The 13,746-nt window shown below is 44.4% G+C and overlaps 1 protein-coding gene across 9 annotated transcripts in view; it reads left to right on the top strand.

Annotated features, from left to right (window-relative positions):
- NSD1 (nuclear receptor binding SET domain protein 1) overlaps positions 1-13,347 on the top strand; it is a 227,456-nt gene extending 214,109 nt beyond the window's left edge. For all 9 annotated transcript variants that reach the window (XM_037823128.1, XM_037823132.1, XM_037823126.1 and 6 more), the window contains 2 exons: positions 6,844-7,048; positions 8,658-13,347. In XM_037823128.1, the coding sequence (XP_037679056.1) occupies positions 6,844-7,048; positions 8,658-10,291 (1,839 nt within the window). In that variant the 3' untranslated portion in view covers positions 10,292-13,347. The remainder of the gene's footprint in view (positions 1-6,843; positions 7,049-8,657) is intronic.
- The last annotated feature ends 399 nt before the right edge of the window (positions 13,348-13,746 follow it).

The raw sequence follows: 13,746 nt of genomic DNA, 5'->3' as shown, positions 1-13,746 counted from the left end.
TAGAGTGGCTTTAGCAATTCGAGGCATCTTCCCTTTCCAAATAAATTTGATAACTAGCTTTTCCAAGTCTGCAAAGTAGGTTGCTGGAATTTTGATTGGGATTGCATTGAATCTGTAGATGAGTTTGGGTAGAATTGACATCTTAATGACATTTAGTCTTCCTATCCATGAACATGGAATATTTTTCCATCTTTTAAGGTCCCCTTCTATTTCTTTTAGTAGAGTTATGTAGTTTTCTTTGTATAGGTCTTTTACATCTTTGGTTAAGTTTATTCCTAGGTACTTGATTTTTTTAGTTGTTATTGAAAATGGTATCTTTTTCCTGAGTGTCTCTTCAGTTTGTTCATTTCTAGCATATAGAAACATTACGGACTTATGTGCATTAACCTTGTATCCCGCTACTTTGCTAAATTTGTTTCTTAGCTCTAGTAGCTGTATCGTCGATTTCTCAGGGTTTTCCAGATATAAGATCATATCATCTGCAAACAATGACAGTTTTACTTCTTCTTTTCCAATTTGGATGCCTTTTATTTCTTTGTCTTGCCGGATTGCCCTGGCTAGCACTTCCAGCACAATGTTGAATAACAGTGGTGACAGCGGGCATCCTTGTCTTGTTCCTGATCTTAGAGGGAAGGCTTTCAGTCTCTCACCATTGAGTACTATGCTGGCTGTGGGTTTTTCATATATGCTCTTTATCATGTTGAGGAAGTTTCCCTCAATTCCTACCTTTTGAAGTGTTTTTATCAAAAACGGATGTTGGATTTTGTCAAATGCTTTTTCAGCATCTATTGAAATGATCAATTGATTTTTCCCTTTTGACTTGTTAATGTGTTGTAATACATTGATTGATTTTCTTATGTTGAACCATCCTTGCATGCCTGGAATAAACCCCACTTGGTCATGGTGTATGATTTTTTTAATGTGTCTTTGGATTCGATTTGCAAGTATTTTGTTGAGGATTTTTGCATCTATATTCATTAGGGAGATTGGCCGGTAGTTTTCCTTTTTTGTAACATCTTTGCCTGGTTTTGGTATTAGATTGATGTTAGCTTCATAAAATGAGTTAGGTAGAGTTCCATTTTCTTCAATGTTTTGAAAGAGTTTGAGTAAGATTGGTGTCAGTTCTTTCTGGAAAGTTTGGTAGAATTCCCCTGTGAAGCCATCTGGCCCTGGGCATTTATTTGTGGGAAGATTTTTGATGACTGATTGGATCTCTTTGCTTGTGATGGGTTGGTTGAGGTCTTCTATTTCTTCTCTGGTCAGTCTAGGTTGTTCATATGTTTCCAGGAAATTGTCCATTTCCTCTACATTATCCAGTTTGTTGCCATACAGTTGTTCATAGTATCCTCTTATAATTTTTTTAATTTCTTCAGGATCTGCAGTTATGTCACCTTTTTCATTCATTATTTTGTTTATATGGGTCTTCTCTCTTTTTGATTTTGTCAGTCTAGCTAGGGGCTTGTCAATCTTGTTGATCTTCTCAAAGAACTAACTTTTGGTGATATTTATCCTCTCTATTGTTTTTTTTTTCTCTATGTCATTTATTTCTGCTTTAATCCTTGTTATTTCTTTTCTTGTACTTGGTTTAGGATTGGTTTGCTGTTCATTTTCTAGCTTCTTCAGTTGATCCATTAGTTCTTTGATTTTGGCTCTTTCTTCCTTTTTAATATATGCGTTTAGTGCTATAAATTTCCCCCTCAGCACTGCTTTTGCTGCATCCCATAGGTTTTGGTATGTTGTGTTCTCATTTTCATTCGTCTCTATATATTTAGCAATTTCTCTTGCTATTTCTTCTTTAACCCACTGATTGTTTAGGAGTGTGTTGTTTAACCTCCAGGTATTTGTGAATTTTCTAAGTCTCTGATGGTTATTGACTTCTAATTGTATTCCATTGTGGTCAGAGAATGTGCTTTGAATAATTTCAATCTTTTTTAAATTTATTGAGGCTTGTTTTATGTCCCAGCATATGATCTATTCTGGAGAAAGTTCCATGAGCACTAGAAAAGTATGTGTATCCTGGTGATTTGGGATGTAATGTCCTGTATATGTCTGTTAAATCTAATTCATTTATCAGATTGTTTAGGTTTTCAATTTCCTTATTGGTCTTCTGTCTGGTTGATCTATCTATAGGAGAGAGTGATGTGTTGAAGTCTCCCACAATTATTGTGGAAACATCAATTGCTTCCTTTAGTTTTGCCAGTGTTTCTCTCATGTATTTTGTGGCACCTTGATTGGGTGCATAGACATTTACGATTGTTATTTCTTCTTGCTGAATTGCCCCTTTTATTAGTATGTAGTGGCCTTCTTTGTCTCTCAAAACATCCCTGCATTTGAAGTCTATTTTATCTGAGATTAATATTGCTACACCTGCTTTCTTTTGGCTGTAGCTTGCATGAAATATTTTTTTCCATCCTTTCACTTTCAGTTTCTTTGTGTCCCTGTGTCTAAGATGAGTCTCTTGTATGCAACATATTGATGGTTCATTTTTTTTGATCCATTCTGCGAATCTATATCTTTTAATTGGGGAGTTTAATCCATTTACATTCAACGTTAAAACCGTGAAGGCATTTCTTGAATCGGCCATCTTATCCTTTGGTTTATGTTTGCCATATTTTTCCCCTCTCTCTATTAATATCCTTTATTGTACCCATACCGAATCTCTTTAGTACTGAACCTTTCTCCAAGTCTCTCTGTCCTGTCTTTGTTTCTCTGTGTGTAGGGCTCCCTTTAGTATCTCCAGTAGGGCAGGTCTCTTGTTAGCAAATTCTCTCAGCATTTGTTTGTCTGTGAAAAATTTAAGCTCTCCCTCAAATTTGAAGGAGAGCTTTGCTGGATAAAGTATTCTTGGCTGGAAATTTTTCTCACTCAGAATTTTAAATATATCGTGCCACTGCCTTCTCGCCTCCATGGTGGCTGCTGAGTAGTCACTACTTAGTCTTATGCTGTTTCCTTTGTATGTGGTGAATTGCTTTTCTCTTGCTGCTTTCAGAACTTGCTCCTTCTCTTCTGTGTTTGACAGTGTGATCAGTATATGTCTCGGAGTGGGTTTATTTGGATTTATTCTATTTGGGGTTCGCTGAGCATTTATGATTTGTGTATTTATGTTGTTTTAAAGATTTGGGAAGTTTTCCCCAACAATTTCTTTGAATACTCTTCCTAGACCTTTACCCTTTTCTTCCCCTTCTGGGACACCAATGAGTCTTATATTCGGACGTTTCATATTATCTATCATATCCCTGAGGTCCATTTCGAGTTTTTCAATTTTTTTCCCCATTCTTTCTTTTATGCTTTCATTTTCCATTCTGTCATCTTCCAGGTCACTGATTCGTTGTTCAACTTCCTCTAGTCTTGTACTATGAGTGTCCAGAATCTTTTTAATTTGGTCAACAGTTTCTTTAATTTCCATAAGATCATCCATTTTTTTATTTAGTCTTGCAATGTCTTCCTTATGCTCTTCTAGGGTCTTCTTGATTTCCTTCATATCCCGTACTATGGTCTCATTGTTCATCTTTAGTTCTTTGAGTAGCTGCTCTAGGTGCTGTGTCTCTTCTGGTCTTTTGATTTGGGTGCTTGGGCTTGGGTTATCCATATCGTCTGGTTTTTTCATATGCTTTATAATTTTCTGTTGTTTTTGGCCTCGTGGCATTTGCTGAACTTGATAGGGTTCTTTTAGGATTTGTAGACCAATTGAAGTCCTTATCTCTAATTTATCAGATCTACAGCTTCGTGGAGTACACTTTCTCTAACTAACCAGCAGGTGGCATCCACGAGCCACTTGTTCTCCACAAGCCAGTTCTCCCCTGCTTAGCCTTTTTGGTGAGTGGGGGAGTGAGTCTTGTGGGGTCCAATTGGTGTACCAAGCTTGCCTGGTAGTTGGTGTTGCCTGCCCTGTATATGGGGCGTGTTTCTGGGCAGTCAGGGAAGGGGGGGGTGGCTCTAACAATCAAATCTCCCTGGTGATCCTAGAGTTTTAAAGCTGCTGCAATAGTCTAATCCTTCAGTTCAGTCCTGCCACAGTTTGTCTCTGCCACTGACCCACAAGTCCTTGGTATTGGCGTATGGCTCCTGAGACTTGCAAGTGGGCCCCTCTTCCAGGCCGTGCACCCCGGGTCCTCTGTTGAGGGATGACTGTGCTATGTCACAGGTGTGTGCCGTCCCCCCAGGGCAGTTCTGGGCTGCTGGGCTGTGTAGGGAGGCTCCCAGTCTGCTGAAATGATGGCTGAATGGGGCTTTGTTAATTCACACTGCTCTACCTTCCCAACTCTGGGACTATCAGCTGAGGTTGCAGGGAAGGCTAATGTCCACACCCAGTTTTGTGGTGTGTGCCTGTTATTTGAAGCACTTCCGTCACACTGGGTTGTCTGGGGCAGTTCTGGGCTATGGGGCTGGCGATGGGCAGGAGTGTTTCCTGTCCACCAGGATGATGGCTGTGGGCGGACACCCCCCTTTTCTTGGGAAGTTGTGGTGTTTAGTGAATTTTCTCAGCCACTGGATTATTGCATTTTGTCTCAGAGCTCTCCTAGTTCTGCTCTTGACTTGACCTGCCCAAATAGTAAGTCTTTGAAGCTTTCTGTATTGGGCTTCTTAGAGTAATTGTTTTAGAAAAAGAAAAAAGGATTAAAAAAAAAAAAAAAAAAACGGGCCCTCCTCGGAGATCTAATGGGTTATTGAAATGCTAAGAGACAAAGCTACCAGGGCCATTAAGGAAAGGTCCACAGGGCAGAGAGATCAGCTTTTCTTCTTGATTTGCATATGCGCCTCAGGGCCCTTCCCCTTTCTATGTTCACCAGAACTCCAAAAATCCTCCGCTTTTATTTTGGAGTTTTTCGTGTTGTTTTTTTTCTATGCCTGTCTCCTTTCTGCTGGGCTGGCTGCTCTCAGATTCTCTGGTGTGTGGTCTCAGTCTATCTATGGTTGGAGTCTGTATCAGTAGAATGAGTTTCCGATAAGAGCAGCCACTGCAGTTCTCCCTTCTCCTTCCCGGAGCTGACAGCCCCTCCTCCCCCGGGACTGAGCCTGGCAGGGAGGGGCGCGGGTCCCCTGGCCTCAAAAACTTACAGATTTCGCTGATCTCAGCAGTTCCACGTTTTCATGAGTGTTGTATGAAGTATGCCCAAAGTCAGATTGCTCTGTGGTGTCCAGTCCACGCAGTTCCTGGCTTTCTACCTACTTTCCTGGAGGAGTAACTAAAACATACAGCTCACCAGTCTGCCATCTTGCCCCACCTCTGAAATTTTATAAAGGTGTCTCATGCAACTGTGGGGGTGTATAAGTCCAAATTCTGTAGGGCAGGCAGCGAACCGGCAACTCCGATGAAGGTGTTCAATGAACACCTCAGGAAATGCTCACAGAGCCCATAGTTAGTGGTGTTTGGTTGCTGGAAATGCCAGTTGCTGCCTCCTGACACCTGTAGGCAGCCTTGCCCACATGAATCAGTGAGAGGAATGCTGGAGCAGAAGTTTAGAAATGGAAGGAGAGCACTGTAGGATAGTAGGAAACGTTGGCCTCTTAGAATAGAAGGGATCTTAGTTAAGCCGTATAGAATGGTTTTGGGTGTTTGTAGTTATTAGACGAAATGGGATGAAAGACACGGGGTTAGTTGGCCAAGTATGGGCTACAGTGGTAACATAGAACAAGACCTGCTGGTTGCACTGGGGCCTACCTTCAGGGAGAGTTGGATGTTAATCCACAGTTAATCCTCATTATTCACAGGTTTTGTATTTGCCAGTTCGCCTACTCACTAAATTTTTTTGTAACCCCAAAATCAACACTCATAGGGCTCTTGCCATCATTCGTGGGTGGACATGTGGAGAGTGGTGAGAATTTTGAGCTGTCTGATGTACATGTTCTCAGCTAAGACCAAACAGAGTGACCCTCTGGCTTCTTGTTTCAGCTCTCATACTGTAAACAAGCATACTTTCTGCAGTGTAGTTAGTGCCTTGTATTTTGCATTTTCATGGATTTTATTTAGTTTTTTCACTGTTTGAATTGGCCCCCAAGTATAATGTTGAAGTGCTGCCTAGTGTTCCTAAGCACCGGAAGGCTGCAGTGTGTTGTACAGAGAAAATGCATGTGTTTTATAAGCTTTATTCAGGCTTGACTTACAGTGCTGTTGGCCATGAATTCAGTGTTAATCAACAATATCTATTAAATAAGGTATTGTTAATCAGAAACTCACATAAATCAAGGTATCTGTTGATCACTTGATAAAAATGCAACCAGAGGCTTACAGGAACCTAACCATATATTGCCCCTAGGAGCAATGCCTATGAACAGTGGTTCACTCTTCGCTATTGAGTATCTGCAGAAACATTTTACAACAAAACTACCGCAAATAACAAGAGTCAACTGTAATTCAACTTAGCTAAAGAGGTATAGCCTTGCTGAGGACAAGCACCATGAATTAGTTTTCTGTCTTCTCAGCACATGGCTCATAGTGAGTGCCCAGTGAAGGTTTGTTGAATCCATTAAAAAAATGTGCACTCACAAACCCAGAGAAGTTTTCATTAGCTTTGAAGTTAGTAAAACATAAAAATAAAACTTAAGAATGGTGTGACCTTTAACACCAGCCATGTGTATCAGCAATGAGAACATTTTCATTGTTGAGTACAGGTGGCAGGAATAGTTGATATAAAAGTGGTAATTAATGCTACTATTTATTGGTACCTATGATGTGCCAGGTGCCTTTTCCTGCGTTGTTTTTTCTTATCTTTACAACCATCCTTTGAGGACTGTCCTGTGAGACTGAGGCTCAGAGAAGGTAGTTAATCTCTTTAAGATCACACAACTAATGTGTCAAAACAAATAAAACAGAATGCTCACTGCTCAATATCTGATCTCTAGAACCAACCCATTGCCACAGAAGAAAAGTCAAAGAAATTCAAGAAGAAGCAGCAGGGGAAGCGCAGGACCCAGGGTGAAATCACAAAGGAGCGAGAGGATGAGTGTTTCAGCTGTGGAGATGCTGGGCAGCTCGTCTCTTGCAAGAAGCCGGGCTGCCCAAAAGTCTACCACGCAGACTGTCTCAATCTAACCAAGCGGCCAGCAGGTTGGTGCTAAAATCCATTCAGAGTGCTCTTCATGCTCTGCCAGAATTCTCAGTGGGTCATGCCCTTTGCTTCAGTCGGGAAGAAAGTGCCCTTTGGTCCCATGCACATGGTCGAAGGGGTGTAGTCCATGTTATCATTCTGAAAATCAACAACCCACAAGGCTTAGAAATAATAGGTTTTATAGAGAAGAGGACAGGAACTTAGTGCTCCATATACATTATTTCATCCTCCCAGCCACCCATAAAGGTAGGTCTTATCCCCATGACACCGATGAAGACTGAGTCAGGACTGGTGAGTTGACTTTCACATTAGAGCAAATTGATGGAGGAATTGAATTGAAAGCCAGGCTTTCTGACTCCAAGGCACTAAAGTTATGTTGCCTTTCCAGGGAAAGAAAGATTGGGACAGAGTGGAGCCTTCAGTCAGTGAGAGATGGATTGACACCCTCTTCGCCCCCCTTTATCCTTCTTTTTCTCCCTTGCAAAGGAAGCTCTTTTCTCTGAAGGAGATGCGATTGGATCAGTAACGTGTAAGAAAGCTGCTGAGGCACATACTGTACCCTGGAATTTCTGGTTGGAGAAATTGCTGGCCTTTGGATGGTGACTTGGAGTTCAGAGGATTTTAGGGATTTGGATATGCCTTCTGTTTAAAGGACAGCAAGGAGAAACCAGTAGGGAGCCACTCCAGGGGGAAGAGGTTATACATGACTAGTGGCCTACTTCCAAGACTTGCCAAAAGTGAAGAACTTTGAGGGGGAGTGAGAGGAGTTTTGTCCCTGAATTGGCTTTCCCTCAGTGTGTGGCTGCCAGGATAATAAAACAAATAGAAACTGTGATAGTGTGAGGGCAGTGACATACCACTGACCTGTCTGAAGCAGAAACGGGCAGTCGTTAGAGAGCCAGTTACTCGGGGCTGTAGCTGGCCCAGGCTCTGATGGAAGTGATCTTGTCTTTGACCCAAGAGTGAAGTCTGTCATAGTGCATTGAAGGGGCTTGAGAATGGGAGCACCATCCATTGCAGACACACTCAGTTTTCATGAAATGGGGGAAAGAAGATACCAGCTCAGGTTAGCTTTGGGGCTTTCCTGTTGATTCCGTGTAGACAAGGCAGGTAGAGTTTTGTGCTTGTGGCAAGTCTTAAAATTGAGCACCGGTAAATCCACTTCCATTTTTTGCACATGTATATCTCTTTCCTACTCTTAATTAGTAACCAAATAAAAAGGAATGTAAATAGCTGGTATTCTTCCCTTAGAATTGGATACTTAAAGACAAGAGAGTTTGCAAAAATATCATACATTTCATTTAAGGAGAACTTAATTTTTTTCTTGCTGAAAATAATCATAGAAATGTGAATTTACTTCTGCTTGTATATTTATTTGATAGTTATTACTATTTGCTACTTTGCTGTTATTTTTATGTGTTGCTTTGTGCAAAAGAGGTAGCTGAAATTCTGGGGTAGGGCAGGTGTGGAGGTGTGTGGTACGTGCTCTCTGGAGAAGACTGCAGTTTGAAGGAGGCTTTGAGATCACTCCTGGCTGGTCCCGGAGCCATGGCCCATCTCATGGTTCTCTTGTTTCCCTAAGCTTTTGTTTCTCTCCTGTGTTTTTAGGAAAGTGGGAGTGTCCTTGGCATCAGTGCGACATCTGTGGGAAGGAAGCAGCCTCCTTCTGTGAGATGTGCCCCAGCTCCTTCTGCAAGCAGCATCGGGAAGGAATGCTCTTCATCTCCAAACTGGATGGGCGTCTGTCTTGTACTGAGCATGACCCCTGTGGTCCCAACCCTCTGGAACCCGGGGAGATCCGTGAGTATGTGCCTCCCCCAGTACCGATGCCTCCAGGTCCAAGTACTCACGTGGCAGAGCAATCATCGGGAATGGCTGCTCAGGGGTCCAAGATGTCGGATAAGCCACCTGCTGACACCAACCAGACACTGTCGCTGTCCAAAAAAGCTCTGGCAGGGACTTGTCAGAGACCACCGCTGTCTGAAAGACCTCTTGAGAGAACTGACTCCAGGCCCCAGCCTTTAGAAAGGATCAGGGACCTCACTGGGTCAGGGACCAAACCCCAGTCCTTGGTATCCACCCAGAAGCCGTTGGATAGGCCTGCTCTAGTGGCAGGGCCAAGATCCCAGCTCTCCGACAAGCTCTCTCCAGCCACCGGCCCAAGTTCCTCACCCTCAGTCAGGTCCCAACCACTGGAAAGACCTCTGGGGATGGCTGGCTCAAGGCTGGATAAATCTCTAGGTGCTGCCAGCCCAAGGCCTCAGCCATTGGAAAAAGCCTCAGTCCCCACAAGCCTGAGACTCCCGCCGCCAGACAGACTGCTAGTCACCAGCGGTCCCAAACCTCAGACTTCAGATAGGCTCCCCGACAAATGCCATGCCTCTTTGTCCCAGAGACTCCCGCCTCCTGAGAAAGTACTATCAGCTGTGGTCCAAACCCTTGTAGCTAAAGAAAAAGCACTGAGGCCCGTGGACCAGAATACTCAGTCAAAAAATAGAGCTGCTTTGGTTATGGATCTCATAGACCTAACTCCTCGCCAGAAGGAGCGGGCACCTTCTCCTCATGAGATCACACCACAGGCTGACGAGAAGATGCCAGTGTTGGAGTCGAGCTCGTGGCCTGCCAGCAAAGGTCTGGGGCAGATACCCCGAGCTGTTGAGAGAGGCGGTGTGTCAGATCCTGTCCTCCAGCCACCTGGGAGAGCAGTGGCCTCTTTGGAGCACCCCTGGCAAGCTGTTAAATCACTCGCCCAGGCCAGACTTCTTTCTCAGCCGCCTGCCAAGGCTTTTTTATATGAACCAGCAACTCAGGCCTCAGGAAGAGCATCTGCAGGGGCTGAGCTTACCCCAGGGCCTCCCAGCCAGGCACCAGGCCTGGTGAAGCAGATGGCTGGAGGCCAGCAACTATCTGGACTCGCTGCCAAAGTGACAACACTGAGTGGGCAGTCTTTCAGGCCTCTTGGGAGTGCCTCCGCCTCCCTCCCCACTGAGGAGAAAAAGTTGGCAACCACAGAGCAGAGTCCCTGGGCCCTGGGCAAAACCTCACCGGGGCCAGGACTCTGGCCCATGGTGGCTGGACAGACACTGGCACAGTCTTGCTGGTCCTCTGGGAGCACACAGACATTGGCACAGACTTGCTGGTCTCTTGGAAGAGGGCAAGACCCTAAACCAGAGCAAAATACAGTCACAGCTCTTAACCAGGCTCCTTCCAGTCACAAGTGCACAGAGTCAGAACAGAAATAATACTAGCAAATACTACATGGCCAGAAAAGCGGCCCCCAGGGTACCATTTGGGGAGGGGAAATCTTTGCTTTCTTTTTCCCCCTTAAAAAACAGACATATCCCAACACTCTTCCACTGTTATTCTTTCCTTGAACCCCAACACTCAGAAACTCTTGTGACATTAGCCAGTGGGGGTTTGTGGTTGTATGAACCATGTATGGAAATCCACGTGGGCCCCAGCCAAGAAGGCAGACAGACTTGGGTCTCTTTTCCCCAACCTTTACACATAGTAAATTTGAAATAAAAGACCACTCTGGAGTCAAACATGGAATTCAATTCCGCTGGTCAGGTTGGAAAGCAGTGGGGCTTTCACAGCTGTTTCCCCAGCCACGCAGGACCCCATTGAGGGCACCTGGTGAACCCTTGGGAGGAAGTGATGTGGAGATTTCCTGAGCATGCTTGTGTGCTAGGCCAGGTGCTAGTCGCTGATAGGAAAGGGGTGGGGGGGCCTGATCCCTATGAGCCTAACATGTCTGCCTGGGCTCCCAGGCTGTCTTTGAGAACCTTTGACCAGGAGAAAACAGCTAGCTCTGAGGGGTCCTGGGGCCCCAGACTCTATATAAAGTGCCCACTATTGCCCCAGAAGTGGTTGTGCTGAGTGTCTCCTGGTTGGGTCATGCATGAGTGTCTGTGCATGCCTGCATGCTCATGCAGAGGTCTCTTCTGTGCACGGAAGGGAGCTGCATCAAGAGTGGGGCTGTTGGCTGGGGCAGCCATGGCTGCTTTTGGCTGGACTATTCAGAATCTGAAGATGTGTTCTTGAAGGAGCAGCTGGGCAGGGGAAGCTGTGCTTTACGAGACTATAGCTTTCCAGCAGAGGAAGAAGGCAATTGGCAAGCTTCCTGTTCTTTTCTACCAATTCTCCTTTTACGTGAATGCACCCCACCCCTGTACCCCAAACACTCAGGTGCTTTCCGATTTAAGAGTCTCGGGCAGTGGACATAGGGAACCTCTCCGGCATACTCTGGGCTAGACACACCAGCTTCAGGGAGCTTGCCACATCCTGATGGAACTTACCTGCTTCTCCCCTGATCCTTTGCCCTCCTAGCTGAGTGGAAAGAGTCCTTTTCTTTACTGGTGGATTCTGTCACCCCTTCCTTGAGAGTTACTGTGCTCTCTTTTGAGAGCACATGCCTGCTGACTCAGCTCCAAGCCAAGCCAGAACCCTTCTTTAAGACTGGTGCGATGTGGTGTTCAGAGCAATGTCCAGTGTGAGAGACGACACCTCTTAACTGCTGATGATCTGTTACTGCTGCCCTGAGCTGGGGCCCAAGGGCTGGGAAATCTGTTGGTGCTACCCTGCCCTACCATTCACCCAGCTCATGGACTGCCAACAGGAAGTGCTGTTTGGCCAGTTCTCTCCCACTCACCCACCCCTCCGTTGTCCCTAGACCAAACGTGTTTATTACCTCTTTACTTTGCCAACCTAGCCAGCAGCTTTAGCCAACAGGCCATCGCCCAGCCCGAACTTCTGGCCATTCTGTCTCCTCAACAGGATTCTGGTGTTTTGAACCCATTTCCTCCTGAGTTCCTACTGAGGTTACTCCCATCACTTCCAAGGAGGAACAGTAATTGTTCTAGCAGCATTTGCGCTTTATATAAAGATTTTTTAAAAAAAGAATCTGCTTTTATTTCCCAAAGTCCATCTCCAGTGTGGAGACACTTGAGCTCAGGCAGAGGGAGGAGGCTGGGCAGGGCTGTCCTGAATCTCGGGGCCTTTCCCTGCATCTCGCTTAGACCTCGGAATCTCCTCTGTGAATTCCACCTGCCTAGTTCTCCCCTTCATCCTATCTCTCTTCCCACATCATCAGAGAGGGAAATCTCTTTGCTCAAAAGGAAGAGAAAACATAAAGCATCTTATTTTCTTTTAAAAGAATTTTAAACCATGAAAAAAGATATTTTTAAAGAAATCCACCCAAAACATTAAAGTTCATTATATTAAGTATTTATCATGTGTGAGAATAAGAAGTATATAACTCCAGCTAGTAGGTCCCTTTCCCTAATCTCTTAGGTTGTATGAGTAGGGTCTGCTTGGTGCCAGTCCTGTGCCCTTTTCTCTCCTGTCATCTGTAGTCGTGATCAGAAAAAGGTATCTGCACTGCACTGTCAGAATCTCCTTTCACTGTGTTGTGTGTTAAATTAGCTCTTTGTTTCATGAAATAAACTGTGAATTTTTATTTTTTTGGGAGGGGGGGAGGGTGCAGGCTATGTAAAATTTTTAAGTGGAGAAGTTTTATCTTGGTGTAGCTTCTCTGAAGCAGGCTTTGGTTAGTAACCGACTTGACAACTGCTCTGGAAATGTTTTCCCAGTACAGGAAGGATTGAAAGGTAGGGCCATGACTGGCCCTTGTGGTTCTTAGTTCTTTCCATTCTTCATCACTCACTGGAGACTTCATTCCAGACTTGCCTGGGAGAACAACTTCTGAGCCATGCTTGGTTTTGAGGGGCAGTTCTTTATCTAAATAGATGGATAACCAGGCTTCCGTCCAGGACCATTTAAAGACTCTCTCAGGTTTGTTGAGTGGAAACGAGAAAGTTGAGCTCTAGTGCCCACTGATAACAACATCTGATGCTAGATTGTTAAAATCATGAACGCCGTCGTCATAAAATTAAAAGCAGAGTCAGGACAAGTGTTGGGAAATTAGACTCTTGCATGAAGGTAGGGAGGGAGTGACCTTGCCAGCCCTTAGGGACTTTTCTTGAAGCTTGTAATGAGACCTTTTCTCCAAGGAAAGGCGGATTGTTAAACAGAAATCCTGTATCTTAGAAAGTTCTGATTTTTGTGCAGGATGGTATTTTGGTATTTGGCCAAGTGCTTGGAAATCATGGGATATCAAGATAGTCTGCCTCTGAGCCAGCTTCCCCTTTTTTGGAGGGGCAGCCAAAGGTTGAAATGCTCAGAGGTAGCCAATGCCTCTCCTAGCTCTGTCAAAAAAAAAAAAAAAAATTAAGAAAACTGTTGAAATTTACATTCAGAGCTTCATTTGCTTTTCCTGGAGCTCGAACCCATTCTATAATAGTAAATTATGTGTCATTGTTAACAAATGCATCCAAATTTTTAAATGGCAGCTTTCCCATAAAGTTACTGAGTTTGATATTTAAATCACTATCTGTTGATCCTTTCCTGAATGGTGACCAAATCCACATCTTTGGTATTGATGGAAATAATTATTCTTCCCATCCTCCGTCCCATACTACGGTCAGGGCATGAAGTACATCAGAGGTCCTTTCCCGGGCTCAGCATTGTCTACTCACTGGAGCTGGACTCCCAGGCTTTTCTAAAGTTGCCTTATGAGGGCAGAATGGTAGCAAGGAAGTCTGGTCCTGGCAGCTTCCCCTGTGGAGAGTAATCAGGAGAGCACTCAACTTGGACAGGTTTTACCCTCAGCTCCTACAAAGCGGGTTTTCTCCTAAGG

This window comes from Choloepus didactylus, assembly GCF_015220235.1.
Source record: "Choloepus didactylus isolate mChoDid1 chromosome 11 unlocalized genomic scaffold, mChoDid1.pri SUPER_11_unloc1, whole genome shotgun sequence".
NCBI classification, from domain to species: domain Eukaryota; kingdom Metazoa; phylum Chordata; class Mammalia; order Pilosa; family Megalonychidae; genus Choloepus; species Choloepus didactylus.
This window is presented reverse-complemented; position numbering and strand designations above follow the sequence as displayed.